Source organism: Theobroma cacao, chromosome 9 (genome assembly GCF_000208745.1).
Source record: "Theobroma cacao cultivar B97-61/B2 chromosome 9, Criollo_cocoa_genome_V2, whole genome shotgun sequence".
Taxonomy (NCBI): domain Eukaryota; kingdom Viridiplantae; phylum Streptophyta; class Magnoliopsida; order Malvales; family Malvaceae; genus Theobroma; species Theobroma cacao.
The window spans coordinates 22,993,181-23,014,987 of NC_030858.1; the positions used below are offsets into that span (position 1 = coordinate 22,993,181).

The 21,807-nt window shown below is 33.2% G+C and overlaps 1 protein-coding gene across 1 annotated transcript; it reads right to left on the reverse strand.

The window, feature by feature from the left end:
- Positions 2,197–14,523, reverse strand: LOC18589575 (importin-5). Its single transcript, XM_018127925.1, has 20 exons — positions 13,111–14,523; positions 12,400–12,603; positions 11,247–11,351; positions 11,085–11,150; positions 10,847–11,011; positions 9,970–10,044; positions 9,716–9,870; positions 9,239–9,374; positions 9,090–9,159; positions 8,847–8,974; positions 8,684–8,740; positions 8,009–8,194; positions 7,782–7,874; positions 7,533–7,618; positions 7,384–7,450; positions 7,239–7,305; positions 7,026–7,162; positions 4,313–4,404; positions 4,125–4,191; positions 2,197–2,864 (listed from the first exon to the last, which is right to left on the reverse strand). The coding sequence occupies exons 1-20, from the start codon at positions 14,320–14,322 to the stop codon at positions 2,706–2,708; spliced, it is 3,327 nt and encodes a 1,108-aa protein (XP_017983414.1). The 5' UTR covers positions 14,323–14,523; the 3' UTR covers positions 2,197–2,705.

Consider the following 21,807-nt stretch of genomic DNA (forward strand, 5'->3'; position numbering starts at 1 on the left):
TACAAAATGAAATTAAAAAATATTTTTATTTTTAAAAGTTCATTAAAAATTACAAAGAGGAAATAATTTTTATAATTTTAAAAAATTATGAGCATAAAAAAGAATATATTCTATTTTTTCAAAAATTCTAAATATATTTTTTATTTTATGGATTTTTTAATCTTTTTATAATTTCTTAAAAATAAAAATTATTTCTATTTTTATTATTTTATATTTTTTAATAATTAGGAATTATTTTTATTTTTTATTTTTTATTTTTTATAATTTCTAAAAATTAAAAAATTATTTTTATTTTTCAAAAATTTAAAAGTATTTTTAATTCTTAAAAATTTTTCAAAGTGATAAAAATTAAGTTTTAAAATTTTAATGATTGGAAAAGGGCAACAATGTCAAATCAAGTTTGATAACATTATAAAGCAATTTGTAATCTGATATTGCATTAGTTTTTTAATGCAATCATATTATATACATAGATTATAATATGATTGTATTGCAATCTTACATTGTATTGACTTGTTTCAAAACAAACGTTACAATATTATTTAATTGGGTATATTGCAAGAATTATAAATACACATCCCTGATATCAAATACCACCTTAGTGTGTTAGTTCTTAAAAAAAAAAAAGAAGATTGTCATAAAAAAATGTGATTTGCTTTTTTTTTTTTCCTTTTGAATCTTTTTTTAATTTTTGCTTTTAATGGCTACATGATCAAGTGTACTTTTTGGTTTTAATGATTTGGGTATCTTAAAAAGATGATTTCTTTTTACATATCCCTTGTTTTCTAAAAAGTGGATGTTGAGTTTGCTTTCTTAGTTGATTTTTATATATGCCATGCAACAATTATCACGTCAGCGTTTTCACCACATCAAGATGATCATGATATGTCCACACATAGTCAATGTCATATTAACTTAATCAAAATATCACATCAATATACATCATTTGTGAAAATTTAACAGTAAATTAACAAATTAAAAAAAAAATAAAAAAACTCAATTTATACAAATTATGATACAAACTTTCATACAATATAAGAATTAATTACATAATTGAATCTAAATTATTTTAATTAAGATGACACCATCTTTTACTATTTAGAGCATCAGTTGGCTCAAAGCTTAATGGAACTAGGCAAATAAATGAAGCTCCAATCTTCTTCCAACTCAGTTGTTGTATTCAATAAGGAAATGAAGTCATGCTTTCTCTCATAACAACATATTAATTTGGATAGATGTAGCTATAGAAGAAGGAAAGAAGACTAAATGCTTAATTTGTATTTTTTATCAATTAAAGGTCAAACGTTTCAATTATAACAATCAAAAGTTAATTATTTTCGATTCTTTATAATTAAAGGTTAAAGTAAGAGCTATCTAAAATGTGTAAGACACACACATGACGTGAACGTTAACTTGAAAAGATAAGATATGAAATAGTAGTTTTGTCAAAATGTTTTAGTTGTCAAGTCAAAACGATTCAAATTATGATGTGTAGTATAATAACTTTTTCATCATAACGTATAATAATTAAATATTTTAACATGACGTGCAACAACTAAATCTTTAAAATAATATATAACAATTACATTTTTCAATATGACGTATAAACTAAATTTTTTCACATGACCTACAATAACTAAATTTTCAACATATGTAATTAAATCTTTAACATGACATATAATTACATCTTTTATCTATGATATATAAAAATTAAATTTTCAATATAACGTGTAACTACATTTTTTAATATAACATATAACAATCAAATTTTTTACATAACATGTACTAATTAAATTTTCAACATAACATGTAATTACATTTTTCGACATTACATATAACTATTATATTTTCAACATATAACTGCATTTTTCACACTTTTTTTATAACATTTGATACACACTCTATCCATCAATTAACTTAACCGTAGATTATAAAAAAAAAAAAAAAAATTGACCATTGACCATTAAAATCGAAACATTTACATTTTAATTCAAAGGAAAAAACCCAAACATTTAACCTCAATTTGAACATTTAACCAAAACAGAACAAAAACAAGGAGTGGCCCAAAAAGGCGAAAATTCTTCCATCCAAAGACAAAGGAGAAAAAGAAGGAAGAAACTTTGTGCCCACTTTTCCACGGTTCCCCAACAATCATAATTCTAGGTATTCAGAAGCTTAAAGCAAATCTTCAAAAACTGACAATCCCATTAACATTTTTATTGCTTTTTTCCAGGATCAAAATTTTGCAAACAGTGGCGAAAGAATAACCATTCAAAATTTCAGTCCATATATAATCACAAACGGAACTTTTGTGTAAAACTCAGACGGAAAAACAAAAAGCCACATTCTGGGACCAAAACTGCTACAGGAATTGCCCTCACTAGCAACCCCTCAAACCCACAAAAATGCTCACAAACCACAAATCACCTATTGTTTCTTCTCCAGACTCGATACCATACCCCATATTATAAATAGACGCTTTTAATATACACATTCTAACAAAAAGAACAAAAGATTCACTTCAATCGCACTGATGACTTTTTCACCTTCAATCAAACCTTTGCTGGATTGATGTAAAACATCATGCAAAAAACAATGGGAACCTCCTTCGAGAAAAGAATTGGGTAATAAATAAAATATACTTCCAACACAGACAGGACACTGCATTCCTCCAAAACCAGAAAGATGCCTGTCAAACCAATATACTATGAGAGGATGGATTGCAAAGCAAGCTGTTGCTCTGGCTGCAAAGATGACCAAGTTGAGGCCAATGTTGCTGCTGGCAACGTCTGCTGAAGCTGCCTCAGTAGATTCACCATCCGACTTGCAGTTTGTTCTGTGGCTAGATCCTTACCACATAGAACCTACCAAACAGCAACTATTGGTAAGAGAACATACTCAGGCATATTTTACACCCACAGAAGAATTTAGCATTTTATCTTTTCGGTTGTTATTTCTTTATTTATATGGTGGTATATGTACCCCGCTCCCCCAACCAAACCATTTTTCAGTTGTTATTTCGATTTTCTTGGTTTTGATATTAATTGGTTAAGAGGGGCAATTTATTTGGCTATTTTGGTCAGTTTTTGGTGTCCAAACCAAACCAAAAACCATCCATTAATAATTTATTTTTTAAATATATATATTTATATCATTAATATTATATATAAATATATGGTTAAACTAAAAGCATTTAGGCTTTATTAGTGAAACATTAAGCAAAGTTTTTTAAATATATTATATATATAAATATTATTAATATTATTAATAGTTTTTTTTTTTTTTTTATAATTGAGGAAGAGGGGATTCGAACCCTACTGCTCTTAAGGTAAGGAGATTATGCACCAACCAATAAGCTAAACGCTCGGTTGCTTAATATTATTAATAGTTAAAACTGAACAAACCAACTGAGATTTTTGGTATCAGTTATTTTTGGTTTTCGGGTATAGTCCGATCAGTTTCGGTTATTTTTTACAAGAATTTAATTTTCAAAATTTTAAACCAAATCAACTGAATGCTCACCCCTACAGCTTTACCCACCCTAAAACCAAAAGAATAAGAGACAGGTTTGGCAACAATGAGGCTAAGACTCATCCATATCCCACTTGAAAACACAATAGGAATTATTCAGGCTTTGACATGCCCATATGAATCTTCTATTAGATAATAGAATTAAGAAGAGGGGCTGAAAGAAAGAAAACTGATTAATGAATAAATTACATGTTCACATGCCTAGACATAGAAGACATGTAAACATGATGTATATGGATATGCATGTTCATGCCAAATTTGTCATTGGAGCAACAAAAGCCAGATAGTTGATGCAAAACAAAGCTACAGCATTAAAGCAATGTTTGATATGGAATTAAGTATGCAACAGTGCCTCCCATGGTCAGAGTTGGAAGTGATATTAATTTAAGAGGAAAAAGTATAATGCTTTAAGAAAATAAATTAAATACTTAACTAAGATATAGATAAAACATACAGGATGCAGGACAGAATTTCACCATTTCTCATTGTATCGTTTGTTCAGAATAAGCAGTTCATTTAAAAATAGCCATAGGTTAAGAAATTTTAATGCAATAACTTGAAATTCTTAGTGGTTGCTAACGAGTGCATTTTACCTCGGCAAATACTGCAACAATCTTAGGAAGATACTGATGGTTGGGACCCAAAACTTCATTGTCTGACCTGAAGACAAATTTGATACAGTGGTTGATAATATGCAGTAACAGCATATCAAAGCAAAAAATAAACAGTGGAATGAGATCAGAAATATGCAGTAAGGTTAAATCAACAAAGCAGATGGTACCTCTCTACCATTGAACAAAGTTGTTCATGAACAACTTTGGCTTCAATCAGATCACCTTTTATTGGCAAGCAGTTTAACCATGCAGGAACAACCTATCAAAATCAAAGCATATACGTTCAAAGGAATCCAACACAAAGAAAACAGTAATAAAACATCAAAATAAGCATAAAGACATGCAGCAACCAGCAAAAACTTTTGTGAAAACTGCAATGCAGAAAAAGTATAATTATAGAACCACTGCAATCTATCTAAAATTATACAACATATATGTATTAATGCCAGAGATGATCAACAAACAACATTACCCAATCATCAACATTTGGAAATGTTTTTACACATAAAGCATAACATAATATCTATATCTATAACATATATAAAAATATGAATGCATGTAATTTGAACAAAAAACGACATCATAGCTAATTATATTTCTAAATTTCCATTTCAAAAAAATTTTGTTGATTATAATTTTCAATTATAATTAAAGTATAGAAAAAATTTCTAATTCCACTAAATCGCTTTCCTTGGAGAATGATTTACTTTTAACCTAATACTAATACTATTTTTATAAAATAGTTTTTAGAGGAAAAAGAAAACATCAACAAATTTATGAAGTATCTTGTAATTGGGTAATCTGGCAGAAGCAAAGGCCTTCGTGGGCTCACAGTTTTATATATTCTATAACGGAAAAAGAAATTGCCATATTAAGTCAAAAAAATTAGTTTTCAATAAAAAAAGATTCAAATTCAATAGGCCTAAAGGAAACTTTTATCCTCCTTTTCTTACAATTGGTGCCAAAATTGCATTAACTTTCTTTTAGACTACAATTTGAAACCCAACACGCTAGACATTTAGATAAGTTTTTATCAATAGAAATCAGTCGAGTGTTACTTATATTCATTATCATTGCTATATATCCATAAATCACTAAAATTTTGCCCATCTTATAATCAAAATTTCAAAATAATAAGCAACTAGCATGTTTGATCAAGTGCAACGCATGTGACATAGGCTAGTGTAACACTATATAGATGCCCATTTAATATACTCACAGTTTATCAAAAAAAATTATATACACAGTAATGTCTATTAGAAAATGGGTAGGACTGTGAGGGTGTGTGTTGGGAGGGGGGGAGTGGAGTTTGGGAGGAAGTTACACATATCTATGTCAGTATAAAAGCTGCCTTTAACATTTACATATCCACTGTCATCAGAATGTTCACACAATAAAATCTCTAATTTAAATATCACAAAAGAGATAGTCTGATATATCAAGTGATTTTATGTAAAACCATTGTCCTTTATGCACCTTTAAAGGGCATTTGGCATCCATGACTCCTCAATGATGAAGGATTATCAGTGAGGGACAAATATTCCTATCACTAGTTGCTCTATACAACTTTATTTGAAACAAAGTTTAAAGATTAGAGTATTGTTGAATGTTATCAATATCAAACTGATACCATCCATTACATACCAGTTTTTTATCAAAACTAGTACATCCTGTTCTCTATATCGTCTAGTATCTGGTACTTAACAGTATCACCATGCACCAGTCATACTAGTGTGTTTCAGTTGTTTCAACATCCAGCCAAAAAGCCCATTGAAAAAGAAACTTAGACCTTTTGGGTCTTCTAGTTCTTTTATATCCAAGCCACAAGGCAGATAACAGCTTCATTCTGTCCTTGATCAACTCTACAACTTGCTTTCAAGGCGATGATGGAGGAAGGCAGCATGGGGCAATTGCACACAATACATACAGAGCGGCAAGGGAACTAAGAGGTGTAACTTCTGATCAGGAGTTGAGGACAAGGGTACTAAGTACAATAAGATGGCTTTTCTATACCTAGGGTATCTTTTTATCAGGCTGGCAGGGCTAATGAAGAGTTAGTTTCATTTGTTTACTAAAATCTAGGTCTCCTTTGTCCAAGTTAAGATTTGAAGGATAGTTGTCTTGTTTCTTTTTTTCCCCTTTCTTCTGCCTTTTTTCCAAAAATAATAGGATCTCAAAGAAATAACTTTGGACTCAAATTTTAAATCTTGATTAAGAAGAAAAATTACCATTTTATAAATTCTCAAAAAATTAATTTTGGTGAAAGTTAAAATAATTATTAAGAAAACGTTACATTCTTAATAGAAAATAATTGTGAACTATATTATTAAATACCTCTAAATCCAAAATGGTACTTGGTGTTATATTGACAACCTTACTATTACCCTCAAGAAAGTGGTTAATCTCTTTTCTTAATGACAAAATTGTTCCTAATTTGCTGTTCAGCTATATACACATGAAAATAAATATATAAATGACAATAAGCATGTACACACAAAACACCCCTTAATTTCTTATTGTTGCAAAATTTCCTGATAATAAGAACAAAGAGGCAGGAGGAGCAGAAAATTGATTTTCAAACACCAAGGTTCTCTACCTAAAGAGTCAATTGATCAATTTTGAGCCATTGCTATAGCTTCAAGTAGCTCAAACATATAGAACCTCATACGAACCCATAGTAGAAGTGATACTATTTCCATGCATATGGCTCATAGTACATTGCAAATGGCACCGGTTCTAGCAAGAGAAGGCATTTGGAGGAGAAAACTTCACACAATAGCTCAGAAACATGCATGTGTTTTATGCAAAGCACATAGCCCATTTCCTTTCATATCGCAACATCTAATTAAGTTGGAAAACCAATTTTACTGGTTGCCATACCTGAGCTGCATCAATCCTGTCACGATGGAACAGGCATATTTTTCCTAATGCAGAAACAGCATTATCATATGCCATCACATTTTCAGGTTGTAAAGCATTAGGATGCCGTATTACAACATTTAACCTTGATAGAGCCTCTGAAAGAAGTCAAAATATAGGTTATTCAGATAAGAAATAGATAAATAACCTTTTCAACAATCACACAAAATTTACCTCCAACAAGAGGTTTAAATACAGGCCCACCAAATTCCGCACAAACACCAAGCCCATATACTGCTGCCTGAAACATATGATACAATTGAAAGGCAATATCCAGAGTCTAACGTGCTTTAAGCACCAGAAGAGAGAAGGTACAGACCTGTCGCACATCTGGGTTCTCATCATTGCAAGCCTCCAATATGAAAGGAAGATATGTCTCATAATATCTGTTTCAACCACATTACAGAATTACATCAAATGGCAATTCTCTATGACAGTAACCAGAAAAAAGAAAATTAAGCAGCTTACTTTAGAGCTGCCTCACGACACTGCTCTGCAATATCATCAAAAATACAAATTGCAATTCTTCTTTCTTCAGCTGTCTTATCCTTGCCCTGTATTTTAGACGCACAAACACACAGAGAAAGAGAGAGAGAGGGGGGGGGGGGAAGGGATGAGCATACTTCATAAAAGAAAATCTTTCTGAATCTTTCTTTTGGATGTTCCTTCAAAAATTGAACTGATTTCCGAAACAGACAGATTTCACACATTACTTACCCACATAGGTGTAAGATATGAAGATAGCTCATCAAAGAATGGCAAGAAAGAGGCTTTAAATGTTTTTATCAAAGTTCCCAAGATTTCACCCACCTGGAAGCAGAATGTTCATTAGGGCACGAATGAGAAACTCTATGGATTCAGAAAGAAAAAAGAACAATTTGACAAATAAACATTACCTACATAATTATGTGCCCTATAACTACAGATGTTATTTGAAGACTTACTTGGTCAAAAACTTCTTCCTCCTGCTCATTTTCCTCTTTAATAAACTCTCCCTCCTCAGCATCAAAGTCTTCAGCTTTGGCTCTTTCAGCTCTCTCCCTTTTTCTGCTCGCACTAGCCGTGATTACTTGTTTTATCTCGTCCACAATAGATCTAACCTGGCCTTCATCTAAAAGTGGACCAGTGATCTGAAAGAACATATGCTCAAAAATTTATGACAAAAAGTAATGAATTCATACAATATAAATGCAGGCAACAGCAAAGAGACAAAGATTAGAACAAAGAACTCCAACAAGTAATGATGCATATCAATTCACAATGAAACACAAGGGTCATGAATGGAACTCTGAAATGTTTTCTTGGATGCTTAATAACATATATAGACTAAAATGAAACTCAAAAACAGCCCAGGAAAGATACTTATTACAGTTTTTAACAAAAATCATCATGACAGGTTTAATTAAGGAATTAGTTCAACTTATTAGCAGATACAACTGAAATACCATATTAAATTCAAGTTACGTTCAGCTGATTTAATTTATTTAAATGAACTTTTTCTTCTAACCATTTGTTGCCCCACAATGTCAATTAATATCCAAAACCAGAGTAATTTCAAACAGACAACAATGAACACAATAGACACTACGTAATTCACTTCATTTCATAATAGAACAAACCTGCAAGCATTCGTTCAATGCATCCAACATGCTTGCACATATTTCCGTATCAGGCTCCTGCAAAGATATCACTATTCAATTACTTCACCCGTGACAAGCAACACATAAACAAAGTAATTAGAGCATCAATAGATGAATACTCCTAAAATTAAACAACAACAACCTTATGTAATGCCTCCACCAGAGCTGGAATAATGAAGTCAGACAATTGCTTTACATAAGTCTCATTACGCCCCTGAGCCATCCCCTTCTCCACAGCTAATTTTGCAGAGCGCAGTAACTCCGGCATAGCTAGAAACAAATTTACACAATAGGCCAAGAGGGAATTAACAAGAGCCAAACAAAATTGAAAGACAAAAATTATATATTTAAAGTAAGAAGAAAAGTGTATATAGCAATCTTATACCTGAAACAGCAGCTTTTCTAACTTCCTCATGGAAATAAAATTTAAGAAGAGGAACTAGAGTCGGGGCAACCTGCACCATATATTCCTTCTGTTAGTTATTGTTACAAAGTCTAGAAAAATGAAGTCCAAAATAGTAAGTTGAAACAAACCTGATCTATCCATGGAAAAAATCCTTCCTTCAACTCATCAGCATAGCAGCACAGCATGTTACATGCTGTAGCCTTTTCCTCCAGGACGCTAGTCTTGATCCCAATTCTTTTGTCCCCAAGAGTAATGGTTTCCATACTGTGCAATGCCAGATATAAATCTTAGTATAACACCAAATAACATGGTGGAAAACAACATGCTATTGTTATAAGCCGACCAACAGCCAGAGATGAGCACAGCTAAGTTCAGGACTCTGTCTGGGTGTGTGTGTGTTAGTGCGTGTTCACACACTCGTGTGTGAGTGTCTTTCTCAGAGTGTCTTTGACTTTCTACATAACATAGAGAGAAGTGGAAGAGAGAGGAAATAAAGTTTTTCATCTATTCAAATGAGGGAGGAGATACACAAGATACAAATGCATCATTGACATTTTAGTTGCTTATTGGCACAAAATAATTGTGAAAACAGAATGATATATAACCTTTCATCATCAGAGTCCTCAATGTCATTATCTGAATCTGCAGATGTAATAGTTACATCTGGCTTAAGTTGAGCAGACTGGAGAAGGGGAGGCATGACAACTCTCATGTAAGGGAGGAAGTCTTGTCCCAAACACTTGCACAGTCTGGCCCATGCCTGTAACATGGTGAAAGCATCATAAGCAAGTAAAAATAAACATGCCAAAGTTATTATGATAAATCTTATTTCAACACATTTTCTGTGCTATGGACTTACTTGCAGCATGTAACTTGTTGTCGGATCATCTGTTTCCATTTGGGATCCTTGCAATGACATAAGCACTTCCATAACCTTGCAAGAAGAAGAGAAAGCAATACGTAATATAGAGGCATTTCTACGTTTAATGAAAGAACATACAAGATACCCAACTTTTGGTGCAAATGCCAAATACAATCGTGAAGGTATAATGACATTAAACAAAGACCAGTGGAAAAAAACAAAAAGAAAAAATACTTGCTACAAATAACAGCACACTCAGAATGGTGAAGTTCTATAGCCGTAAAAGAGAATAGCATGCAATGACTGCAATATGTCCTTAGGGGCCCATTTTGGCATCATAAAGAGAGGAACTTGAATAACAATTTTTTATTAATTGGGAATAAAAAAACTAGACCCAACAACTCATTACAAATGTGGAAACCAATGGGAATCTGCAAACTGGTGCTGCAGTCTGCATTCTCATAGACAAGGCCAGGCAAATTATAAAACTAAAAAATTGGTCTATTCCATGTCAAGCATATGAGAAACATGCATTGTGTAAGCATTCAAAATTTCTTTAGATTATACTAACTTGACATGTAATATAATTAGTGGCAAAACTCCATAATAGATCAACCTGATGGGCACCTCCCTCAGGTTTATATCTAGCCCACCCCAATTACTTTCAAGGAACAAAAAACATGTATTTTCTTAAGCCAGAAAAGGGGTGGATATTTGCTGCAAACTACACCACTACATACCCTAGAAAATGCCATTCTCAAATACCTCAAAATTCTACCATCCATCCATGACTTTAGAGATCTAAGAAAATAACTAGAAGAATTAAAAAGCAACAACTTGATACAGGACATGGTGTTTCTAGACAGCTACCAACCTGCTTGGCATCATCTCTGAACTTCTCCTTCCCGACAGCCATTCCAACAAGACTAATGCATTCCATGGATTTGGCACGAAGCATGCGGTTAGATTTGTCAGTCGCATTCACCAAGATAGCTTTCAGGTAAGGCATAACTGCATCATAATATTTTTGGAAGTGCTCCTGCAAACCCCCATATCATTTAACTGTGTCGACTATATTAACGATCAAACTAGCTTTCTTTTGGGTAAAATACCTGAGATGAGTCAGCAACTGATGCCAAAGCTGTCAAGGCACCTTCTTGCACCATTTGTTTCCCATTCTGCATGATATATATAATCGACAAAAAATAAAATCTCCTTTCATATAGTGAATCTATGCAGTTTTTATGCGACATTTATAACTCCAATTGTCATACCTGTAAAAGTACAAGTAATTTGCTAACTATTCCATCCAAGTAAGGTGTTAAAATTTCCGGAGTGCAGTTCTCACTGAAGTTGAGCACAGCTGAAGCAGCATGTGCCTGTTCATACACAAATTACATAACAAAACAAACTGTTATTTCAAAGCAAACAATTAAATCTTGACAATAGAAGTACCTGACTGACAGGTAATGAGATAAAAAAAAAAAAACTCTGATGTTATAACAAGACTACTAAATTTTCATGCAAAGAGCGGAAGCTAATTTAGTTCAGTTTCCTGAACCAGAAGGCATAGCTCCATCCATCTATAAACAGGAATTAAGTATCATCATCCAGTATCTAAATTTAGACTTATACATTAGTTTTATCCATATTCAACAAAATATCCAGGAAATTCCCACTGATGCAGCTTTCATTTTCAAATGAATTAATTCCCTTCACAATCAGTTATGAGGCTCTTACATATGCATCCACCATTTTAAGGGCTAATCTGTAAAGATGCCAGCGACACTTAAAGGTCAAGGTTCTATTTTGTCTTTCAAGAAGTGGTAAGACAGAGAATTGAATAATATTTTTTTTTTTCAAAAAAAGGAACATATCAGTCAGCTACTTAGAAAATTTTTATAATGACCACAATTTCTAGTGAGTTACGACAAATAATTTGCTTGTAACCAGTTGATATGTTCCAATAGAAAACAATAACGAGTTCTTATTATATGAAGTGCGTTGATGACCACAAAGCTATTTGACATAACCAAATGAGATCATATCCACTCAGATAAATTTAAGTAAAGCAAGGTATCCCACCACAAAGATGTGACCCATATGCATAGATAACTTTAGAACTAGAAAATTATAGAAAAAGGAATGGGTTATTGGGGGCAGGAGTTATCAATTACATCAAGACACAACAGAAAGGAAGACAGGATGAACAAATTATCTCTATGTAAACCACCATGCACATTATTAATGCTGCAATTTGAATTTGTATCCAGCCTAGAGTGATTCAACCTGTTTCTCTCTACTTGAAGGTTTAAGATCAGGCACCCATCTAATACCATAAAGAAACCATACCATGCAACAAAAGATCCTAACAGTCAAAAGCATAATCTAGAGACATCAAAGCAAAATTATTTATCTCTGACTAACCTGTACTCGTGGATTCTGGAAGTCGTCCATGGCAGCGGCTAGTGCTGGTAATACTCTTTGATGATATTGGTTTTGCAAATCCGGGCCCAAATCAGTAGACAATTGTCCAATTGCATTAATAGCTGCCCACCTCACACGGGGATGGGAATCATGAAAGGAGTTCAAGACCATCGAAACCACTTGTTCCAGATTTTTAATCATGACCTACAAATAAAGCAACAAATTACAAATCAATGAAAAAGGGAACATGTTCCCAGCTCTCTACTTTCACTATCAAACATAAGGCAGAAAATATGTAATCCAATTCTTTCTCCCAACATAAACTGAATCCTCTGAAAAAGCTATGCCAATAAGCTATGGATTGAAATATTAGTATCAACTTTCCGAATAAAGTTCTATCCCACTATGCACGCAGTAAATAGAAAACACCATGACTAAACTGAACAAGCAACTCCATTAGTAGTGCATTTAGAATCATATTCAGTGGGGGCAGGGGGGACTAACCATTCCCAAGGAAGCAATTTTTAATAGTCAGTTTCAAGTCTAGGAGAAACGAATAATGTCATGTAGCGAATAGCACTTACTTGCAGCAACTTGGAACGAGAAAACAATGTCAATACTGAATTACCTAAAAGCTTGGATGCTACGAACTACAAAGGAGTAGAATAATGGCAATGACCACATTAAAACATATCCTAATATCAGGTATACCTTGGCACAACCCTCAGCAATCTGTGCAAGGGCAATCAATGCAGCATGGTGCTTTTGCCACTCAGGAGCAGCCAAATAAGCTGGCAACTGCTCGGATGCAACTGGAACAATTGTATTTCCACCCAAGGATATAGCCAAACGATCCAAACACTCCTGCCCAACACTGTAATTGCTAGTCTCTCCAGCATCTTCGTCCTCAGTTTCTGCAGTGTACCATGCTGGATCATCCTCAATATCCAGCAACATTCCCATCAAAATTGCAAATAGCCTACTAATAAACTGCGGCAACTTCCTCATCATTCCAGGGGCACGTTCCCTTGCTTCTGCCAAGGTAATAACAAACTCAATCGCCAAGTGACGTGTCCCTTCCTCAAGTGATTCTGCCTCCGCAATCTGCAGCATAGACCCCACCACATCAACAAGCTGCCTCCGAAGAAACCGTGGCTCCGTCCCTGCCAACTCAATCAACAACTCCAGCGCTTCCTGAGCGGTGGCCTCATTCCCGTTATTCAAAGCTTCCGTCAAGGTCCTCATCATCGCCGGCAAAAGATCCTGAAACCTATCCCGATCAGATAAGCTGGTCAAACACTGAATAAAGTTGATGACAGCATTCAACGCGGCGATTTTGACGTCGGCATTAGAACTTTCACTCAAGCACCTCAAGAACACAGCGTGTAGATCCTTTATAAAAGGAGTCAAGACATCACCGATATACTGACTCAGCTGAGCGAATATCAAAAAGGCGGATTCCTGCAATCTTGGGGAATCCGAAGAGACACACCGGAACATAAACGGCAAAAGCTCGGGCCAGCCATTCTCTGGCAAAATACTGGAAGCAAGCTCCGCAACAGTGTCGCACAACTTTTTAGACAAAGTTTTAGTGTTTTCGACTTGGATTTGAGCCAAAAGCACCGATTTGAGGGAGGACTGGGTGGAGATGTTGAGGCGAGGCCAGATATAAGAGTCGTCACGTGTCAAGAGCTTACGGAGGAGAATAGCGGCCATGGCACGAGTCTCAGGTTGAGCGCAGACTTGGAGGAGGTGAGCGAGGCGGAGACAGAGGGCGTCTGGGTCCGACTGCTTGCAAAGATTGAATAAGACCTCGGCGTGAGAACGTTGTTCGTTGGAGGAGGACATCAAGTGGGAGATTAGGGTTTCGAAAGGAGCCGGGTCGGGTCCTAAGATGACGGCGAGCTGAGATTGCTGGTCCATGGCGGAGGCTGCGCGAAGGAGAAGAAAAAATGAAGAAGAAGAAGAAGAAGAAGAGGATGATGCGGATGATGATGATGATATTGATCCCTCTCTCTCTCTCTGGCTTTGTGTGTGTTTTTCTTCTGTTGTGTTGAGAGAGAGTGCGTGTGCGTGGGCAAAAATGAGGGATTTTAAGAGAGAGCTAATTAGGGCTGACAAAGAAAAGGAGGGTTTGATTAGCTGTGTTTTTATGTGTCATGATGATTAGTGTGAGTGCCCACCTTCTTCGGTTTTTTCCCATTTTATGGAGGGAAAATACACTCAATACCACTGCTAATACTAGTACTAGTACTAGTATTACCTTTCCATACCAATATTATCATATCATATGGCTTTTATTTTCAAACCATTGACGGAGGAATGCATTTCAGACTGCCCCAATTTTGGTGCCTGCATTAGATTTGGTCCATGCTTAATCTAGGGACAAATACTAGTCTGTCTTAAATCTTTTTATTATTATGCCCCATCGCTTACACGCTCCGACTTTGAGTACGAAACCAGCAGTTCTTAATTGCACTACTTTGCCACTTTAAGCGGCTTTGTGCCTATTTTACCCAAAAAGAAAAAAAAATAAATAAATAAGTGCCTTTCTGGCTCACTTTATCCATCCTTTTTGGTTTTAACACATATCCACCCATAAATAAATCAACATTTCATTACCCTAGTCTTCTTCTTTGTTGACTTTTAATTTAGGAGAATGAGATGCTTTTTCTTCAACCAGCCATATCTACAAAATTATTATTATTATTATTTAATTAAAATGTATTGTTACGAGAAACATTGAAACCCTAAACAAAACTATATAAGATAAAACGTACTAGTCAATTTGGTTTGTGAATCAATTAGGCTTTTTCTAGTGGAATGTACTATGCATTGTCATATGTATTTATTTCAGGAATGGATCACATGAGACACGCTGGTCAAAAGTTTTGTTTTGAAAAGTGAAAGCTTTAACTATAAAAAGAAAATTGAAAATTTTATTCCCATACTAAAAAAAAAAGAAAGGAATGCTGAAATAATTTATTCCTCTAGAAAAAAGGAAAAATAAAAACAAATAATTTCACTGTATAACATAAATTTATAAAATATACTTGGTCCCCCACTCCTCTTCCACTTTGTGTCTCACTTATTTGCTTCCATTATTATCAGCTTTTAATACGAGGCCAATGTTGCCTTGGAGAAAAGAAAGCACATATATTAGTAAGGTTTTTAATCTCAAAAAATTGAGATATTAGTTTCATAAAAAAAAAAAAGGTAAGGATAATCAATAATAGTATAATTTAATTTTAATTAGGCCAAGATTTTTTCTTGAGCTTTCTACCTAAAATAATTTAATTTAAAATTTTATTGTCTGTATTTGATAGTAATAAAAATTAGAAATTACATAACAAACCTACCTAATTACTTTAGCATTAATTGATGAGGAAGTTTCATTATATGGGAAATTTGTCTAATTTTATGATGATTTTATTTGATTTGTTCTTTTAATTGGTTTCTTCATTAATTTGTTCCATGAATGTACAATGTGATGTTTATTGAAAATTATTTGATTGTCATTATAATTTTAAATTATATATGTAACCTTATAAAATAAAACTTTTAGCATTAACTTGAACGTATAAATGCAATAATTCTCACAAGTTAAACATGTACCTCACAAACAATCACTTAATTTTTTTTTTTAGTGAAAATTTTTATTTAAACTCTAACCATTATAAGGAAACAAATTCCTAATAAATCATACACCAAAACATCCCTAGCTTTAGCAGGAGGGTCACTATAGAAAACAAATAATTCCTCTAAAGCAAAACCCTTATTGGCCATGATATCAGCTAGAACATTCCCTTCTCTGTACACACATCTTGTGTGAACTTTCCATTGTCTCTACAGTAAACTCTTAATACCATTGATTAAGTTCGAATTAGAGCATGGGCGTGTTCTAGGCGAAGAATGGTGTTGACCACAAGGAAACTATCTATTTGTAAGTCAACCTTGCGAAAGCCCATATCCCATGCCAATCCCAAACCCCTGCATACACCCCCACAATTCCGCACAATATACATTACACTTATCCAATTGTATGGCATACCCTCCTTGTCACAACTCAAACCCAAGGGTCCATGACTAGCGTACAAGCCCAACAAACGAAGCCTGCAAAACCCAAGTAAGCTTTAAGTTTCCAAATCATATGCACATAGCCAAAGGTTTCTAAATCCACATATTCATATAGTATTTAAATTCAAATACATAAACGATGCCCTTTAGCACACAATTCATACATAACATTTAATACAATAATTACAAGGCCATACATTGGCCAACAAATGCAGGTTCATACTTAACAACCTTTAACATAGTTCAATTGGCACAACGTGCCTACATGTATACTAAATCAAATGCGAAGCGAAAGCTCATGACAAACTTAGTGGAGTGACCAATTGGCTTAGGGACCTATTGGATACCAAAAATCGATTTTTCAATGGACAACCTTTGCCACGCACTATCCAGTGGCTTATTTATCTGCACATGGTACAAATGGGTGAGTCATCTAATACTTAATGAGAGGTGCCAATAAATAACATAGACACACACACACACACACACACATATATACACATACACATATAACGTACTCAAATCTAACAAGGTGCTCTAACAAACATCTCCAATATTAAAGGCATAACAGTCATTGCTGTTCAATTTTTTACCCAAACAAGTATACGTATCACAAAGATAATATAGTAATGAGTAAAGTGTTGATCCCATAAAGAATTGAATTAATTCTTACTGTTAACTACTAAAATTAACACAACCTAATTTTATCTAAATAATTAAAATTAAAATTAAAACTAATAACTAAAACTAATCTAAAATATATCAACAAATTATTTTATTAACTTTTAGTAATAAAATTATTTTATTTTATAAACTAATCTAAAATACATCATCACTAAATTAAAGTTAATCATCAAAACGAAAACCAAGAAATAAAATAACAACAAAAAGATAAAAGGAACCCAAGAGTTGAATTATTGATCTCCAAATCTTCTTGAATTCTTCAATTTCTTCTTTAGCTCAAATGAGATTTTTCTTTAATGATTTTGTAGCTTGACTTTTAGCTTTCAATCTGGTGTTTCATTCTTCCCTTTAAAAGTCCTTCGAAATGTTGTTTTTATAGTGCTTTAAAGTTAATCCAAGTTGGGTGAAGAAAAAATTCCATTTGAACTAGAATTTCCTCATTAGACTATGTGGTCTACGGCCTACTTCCTCCAAAGCTATGGCCTTGACCATTTAAATAGCAAAAATCGTAATTGTTTTAGGACTGCTATAGTGCTCCAAATTCGACAAGATTTTTGATCACCTTCCATGCCAAAATGGGCAAAGTGGTAAACATGAAAGTTATCGATTTTTCTCTTATCTTTCCAATGGTCCAAGAATCACTTCATTTGAAGCTTTGTAGAGAGAGTTATGGCCGAAATACTGAAACATATGCAGTGGAGGTTTGCACTTTGAAATTGCTCTTCTTTTTCCACTAAAATTCTTCTTTTATCAAACACCTACAAAAGGACAAATAAATCAATAACAACCTATCTTAATCACATTAACACCAAATTAAGTATAAAGTTAACTAAGATTAGATTGACTCACCTAAATTAACTAATTTAAAATAATTAAATAAAATCTATTAATTTCTATGTATTACTACAAGAACTAAGCTAAATTACAATCAAAATTAAGCCCAAAGAACTCTATATCATAGAGTTATCACACTCCCAAACTTAATATTTTGCTATTCCTCAAGCAAAATATAGAAAAGAAACTAACTTACGAAAATCAAATTCAGTTAATGAAAACTAAAATAAATATAGTTACTATTACTACTACTATTACTAGTAGAGATAAAGTGCACCAACTCAATGATTCTTTATAATTTTCTTAAAAGTATGTCTATTGATTATTAACCCAAGGAAAAATATAGGCATCATTTAAATTCATGTTTCAATTCTAATGCAAGTACATTCTTGAATGGATTTCCATTTGTGTGTGAAATCTTTTACCAATAATATCATGATATCCGAATAAGTTTATACCAACACAAATTTCATATTAGTACTAAATTCCATATGTTTACTTTTCATCTCTCTCTTCACTAATGTAGACCAATACATAGCTAGGGATCAATAGGACTTAATAATGCTTGTAATGTATGGCTAAGGTCAAAGTAGGATAAAGGATATTAATGTGGCTCAAATTACCCTAAATGCATAGTTATTCTAGGACCTATATATAGAGCTCTATTTTCCTTCTCCTAGTACACCTTTTCTTCTACGTTTGAACTTTTCCTTTTTTTTTCACATATTTTTTTCATAATTCCACATCCCCCAAACTTATTTTCTTTGTATTAGAGGTAGTGAGGTTATTTTTCATATTTTGAACTTAATTATTATTATTATTATTTTCACATCAACATCACCTTTCCACCTTTTTTAACATTTAGCTCAATCTATATTTCTTAAAACAGTATACATGCTTAGGAGTGAAGGTTGTAAAATTGAAAAATTAATTTTAAGGCTAAGCTCGATTATTATGTAGTTAAACAAAGAAAAGAAAAATTAGACTCAAAAGGGGTATACTAGGGATACAAATTTAACAAGGTAGGTTTTTTAGGCTCAGACGGTCTAAAGATGGCCTAAATCATCTCCCTAACTAAGTATTGCCTAGGATTTCGTATCGAGAGAAAATCAAGCAAATTCTAGAATTCTTGACATAATCTACAATTTACATCAATATAAACCTTCTCTAGATATTCATAATAATTCAAAGTAAAAGGCAAAGTGCTCAAAATTGTGGAAAACACATCCTAACAATTATGCTGAATAAAAGAATTTAACATGAATCCCAACAAAAACCTTATTAACCAGAAGTAAGAATTCAAGATAACTAATTATCATCATTGGATAGAGACATCATCGAAAAATTAGCACAACTTTACTCTAGATCCCTAAAATTCAAATAAGTAACAAATTCATTTACCAACTAATCCTAAATTATTTATAAAACTAGATATGCATGGAAATAAAATTAAATCTAAAACTTTCATAGAATATTCATCACCTGAAAAATAAACTTACCCCCCCAAACTTAAACTAAACATTGTCCTCAATGTTAAAAAAAAATAAAGGAAAGGTAAAGAACACTCCCCTGATGGTTTGATGAATCTAGAGAAGCTTTAATCCTCCTCCTCGTCACCATCATCCTTTGCATCATTGTCCTTATTGTCCGTTACCTCATTGGCACCCTAGGAGGATTAGGTGCTAGTGGAAGAGTAGACATGTACATTACCAAAAAAGCACCATAAGCTTGAAACATGTGGTCCATATGTTGTTGGATCCTAGGTGGTGCTTAAGGAGGGGTGAATAGTACTTTCTAAATGTCACTAAACTTAACTTCTAATTAAAAGCTTATTAAAGGTAGATGATGAGAAGTTGAGAACAAGATGGAAGGATGATTTAAAGAAGAGTGAAATGAAGAAATAAAAAGGGTAGACAATGCATAAAGATTTATAGTGGTTCGGTCTCTTTGACCCACATCCACCACCTTAATCTTCCAATTAAAGATTTTCAAATCAATTCACTAGAATCAGTGAATTTCCCAAGCATCCATCAAGCTTTTATAATGGCTTTTCACAGGCTCAACTATAACCTTTCAACAATGGTTTTTCATGGGATCAACTAAAAACCAAAATCTAACTTTTTTAACGTTGAGTTAGAACCTACAATAACAACTAAGCTAACCTAAGCTTAATTAATCCCCTTAGAGTGCCTCGCACACTCTAAGTAATCAAAGAATACAGATATAAAGATGTACCTATCATCACTAACCTAATTGAATGGTACAAGATGATGTGCTAAACTTTATTACAGAGATTGAAGTGAAACACAAGAAGAATTGAGAGGATTTTTGCTATTTTTGGTCTCTTTTTGTTCTTAGAAGCATCTCCTTATCTTTTTAGCCATTGGAAAAGCCTTTTATACTTGAAAAATCAACTTTGATGGATGTTGACAACTTCAGACTATTGGATCTAGTTTAAAATCTTTTCTAGCCGTTAGTTTGTCTTCAGACATTCAAATTCAAATTCATTGACAATAAGTTATTAGCTAGCTAACCATATTTCTTAGTCGATTAAGTCTACTCTGTCTTGTAATCTGCTTTACTTTATTAATCGATTAAGTAAAACTTTAACTGATTAAGAGCTTATTGTCTTTGGAGCAGCCACCTTCACTTTTTGATTTAGCTAACTCCTTTGGTTATTTGACTAAGAGGTTTTTGTTTGTAGCTCATTTGTAACTCCTTATTCTGATGAGTTTTGATGTTCGCTTTCAAGTAATTAATTTAGCATTGACATACATTTTTATCCTGCACACTCAAGTAGTATAGTTAAACATTAATGAATGAGAATGTTTTGTTATCATCAAAAACTTATGAAGCTAACGATCTCCCCTTTTTTAGATGATGACAAAACATCCTTTGATTAATAGAACAGTGTTTATTCCTTCCTTTTATACTGCACATGATGAGGAATTGGTCCCCCTAAGTGTGTGCTCTCCCTTAATTTATGCATGATATTTTTAAGTTATTTTGTTTTCCAACTCAGCAGGCCAACTAATTTCTATCTATTTCTCAATGCAGATAGCAAACATTAATTCAGTGCTTATGAGGCATTTAACAAAACATATTCATGAGTTAACATACAAACTTGCATAGCTGTTAATAATAAGTGACAAGATATCATCAACATTGTGACAAAATATCATCAACATATCATCATCAATAGACCATATCCATTCTAAACCCAAATGTCATCAACCAGCCAACTAAAATAACAAAATAGCATAACGAAAAGTTATCAACATTTAAGCACTAACTATCAGCAATTAATAAAATAATAGAATGTCATCAACAATTAAGCATCATCAAAGTCAGGTTTTTAAATCATTGTATTATTACTTCTATTTTCTCCTTTTTTTTGTCATCAACAAAACAAGGGTGTCCTTATGCATGGGCTGATTCAAGAGGAGTTAGAAGGGATTGATTCATTAGTGCCGAAGTGAACATTAATGGGTTTGGAAGATGATAAAGGTGATGATTTTCAAGGTGAGGAATCAGAGGAAGGAGTGTTCAAGACTTAAAGAGAGTTCTAGTTAGAAGATTTAATTGAGGATCTAGCTTTGTCAATCAACTTGGAAGACATTCTTCTTTTGAGGAACTTAGCTTTCGTTACCATTGTCTTTTTCCTTTTCCAATAGGTTTGACTGAAGCCTATGCAGATGTAGTTGCTTTCCCTTCCTCTTTGTCAATAGGTTTACTTCTGCCTATAGTGTGAATTGAGTCAGGTGAAGTCCTTACAGGTGTGGGTGTTTATGTTTTGTGTTTTGCTTTTTGCTG

Bases quoted from the DNA above. Each gene is read 5' to 3' on its own strand.
- LOC18589575 (XM_018127925.1), bottom strand. From the start codon at position 14,322: ATGGACCAGCAATCTCAGCTCGCCGTCATCTTAGGACCCGACCCGGCT. The intron at 8,975-9,089 runs GTATAAGATTGC...ATTTGTTTCTAG, and splicing joins TAGAAAAGCTGCTGTTTCAG to CTATGCCGGAGTTACTGCGC. The intron at 7,875-8,008 runs GTAAGTCTTCAA...TTCTGCTTCCAG, and splicing joins AGGAAGAAGTTTTTGACCAA to GTGGGTGAAATCTTGGGAAC.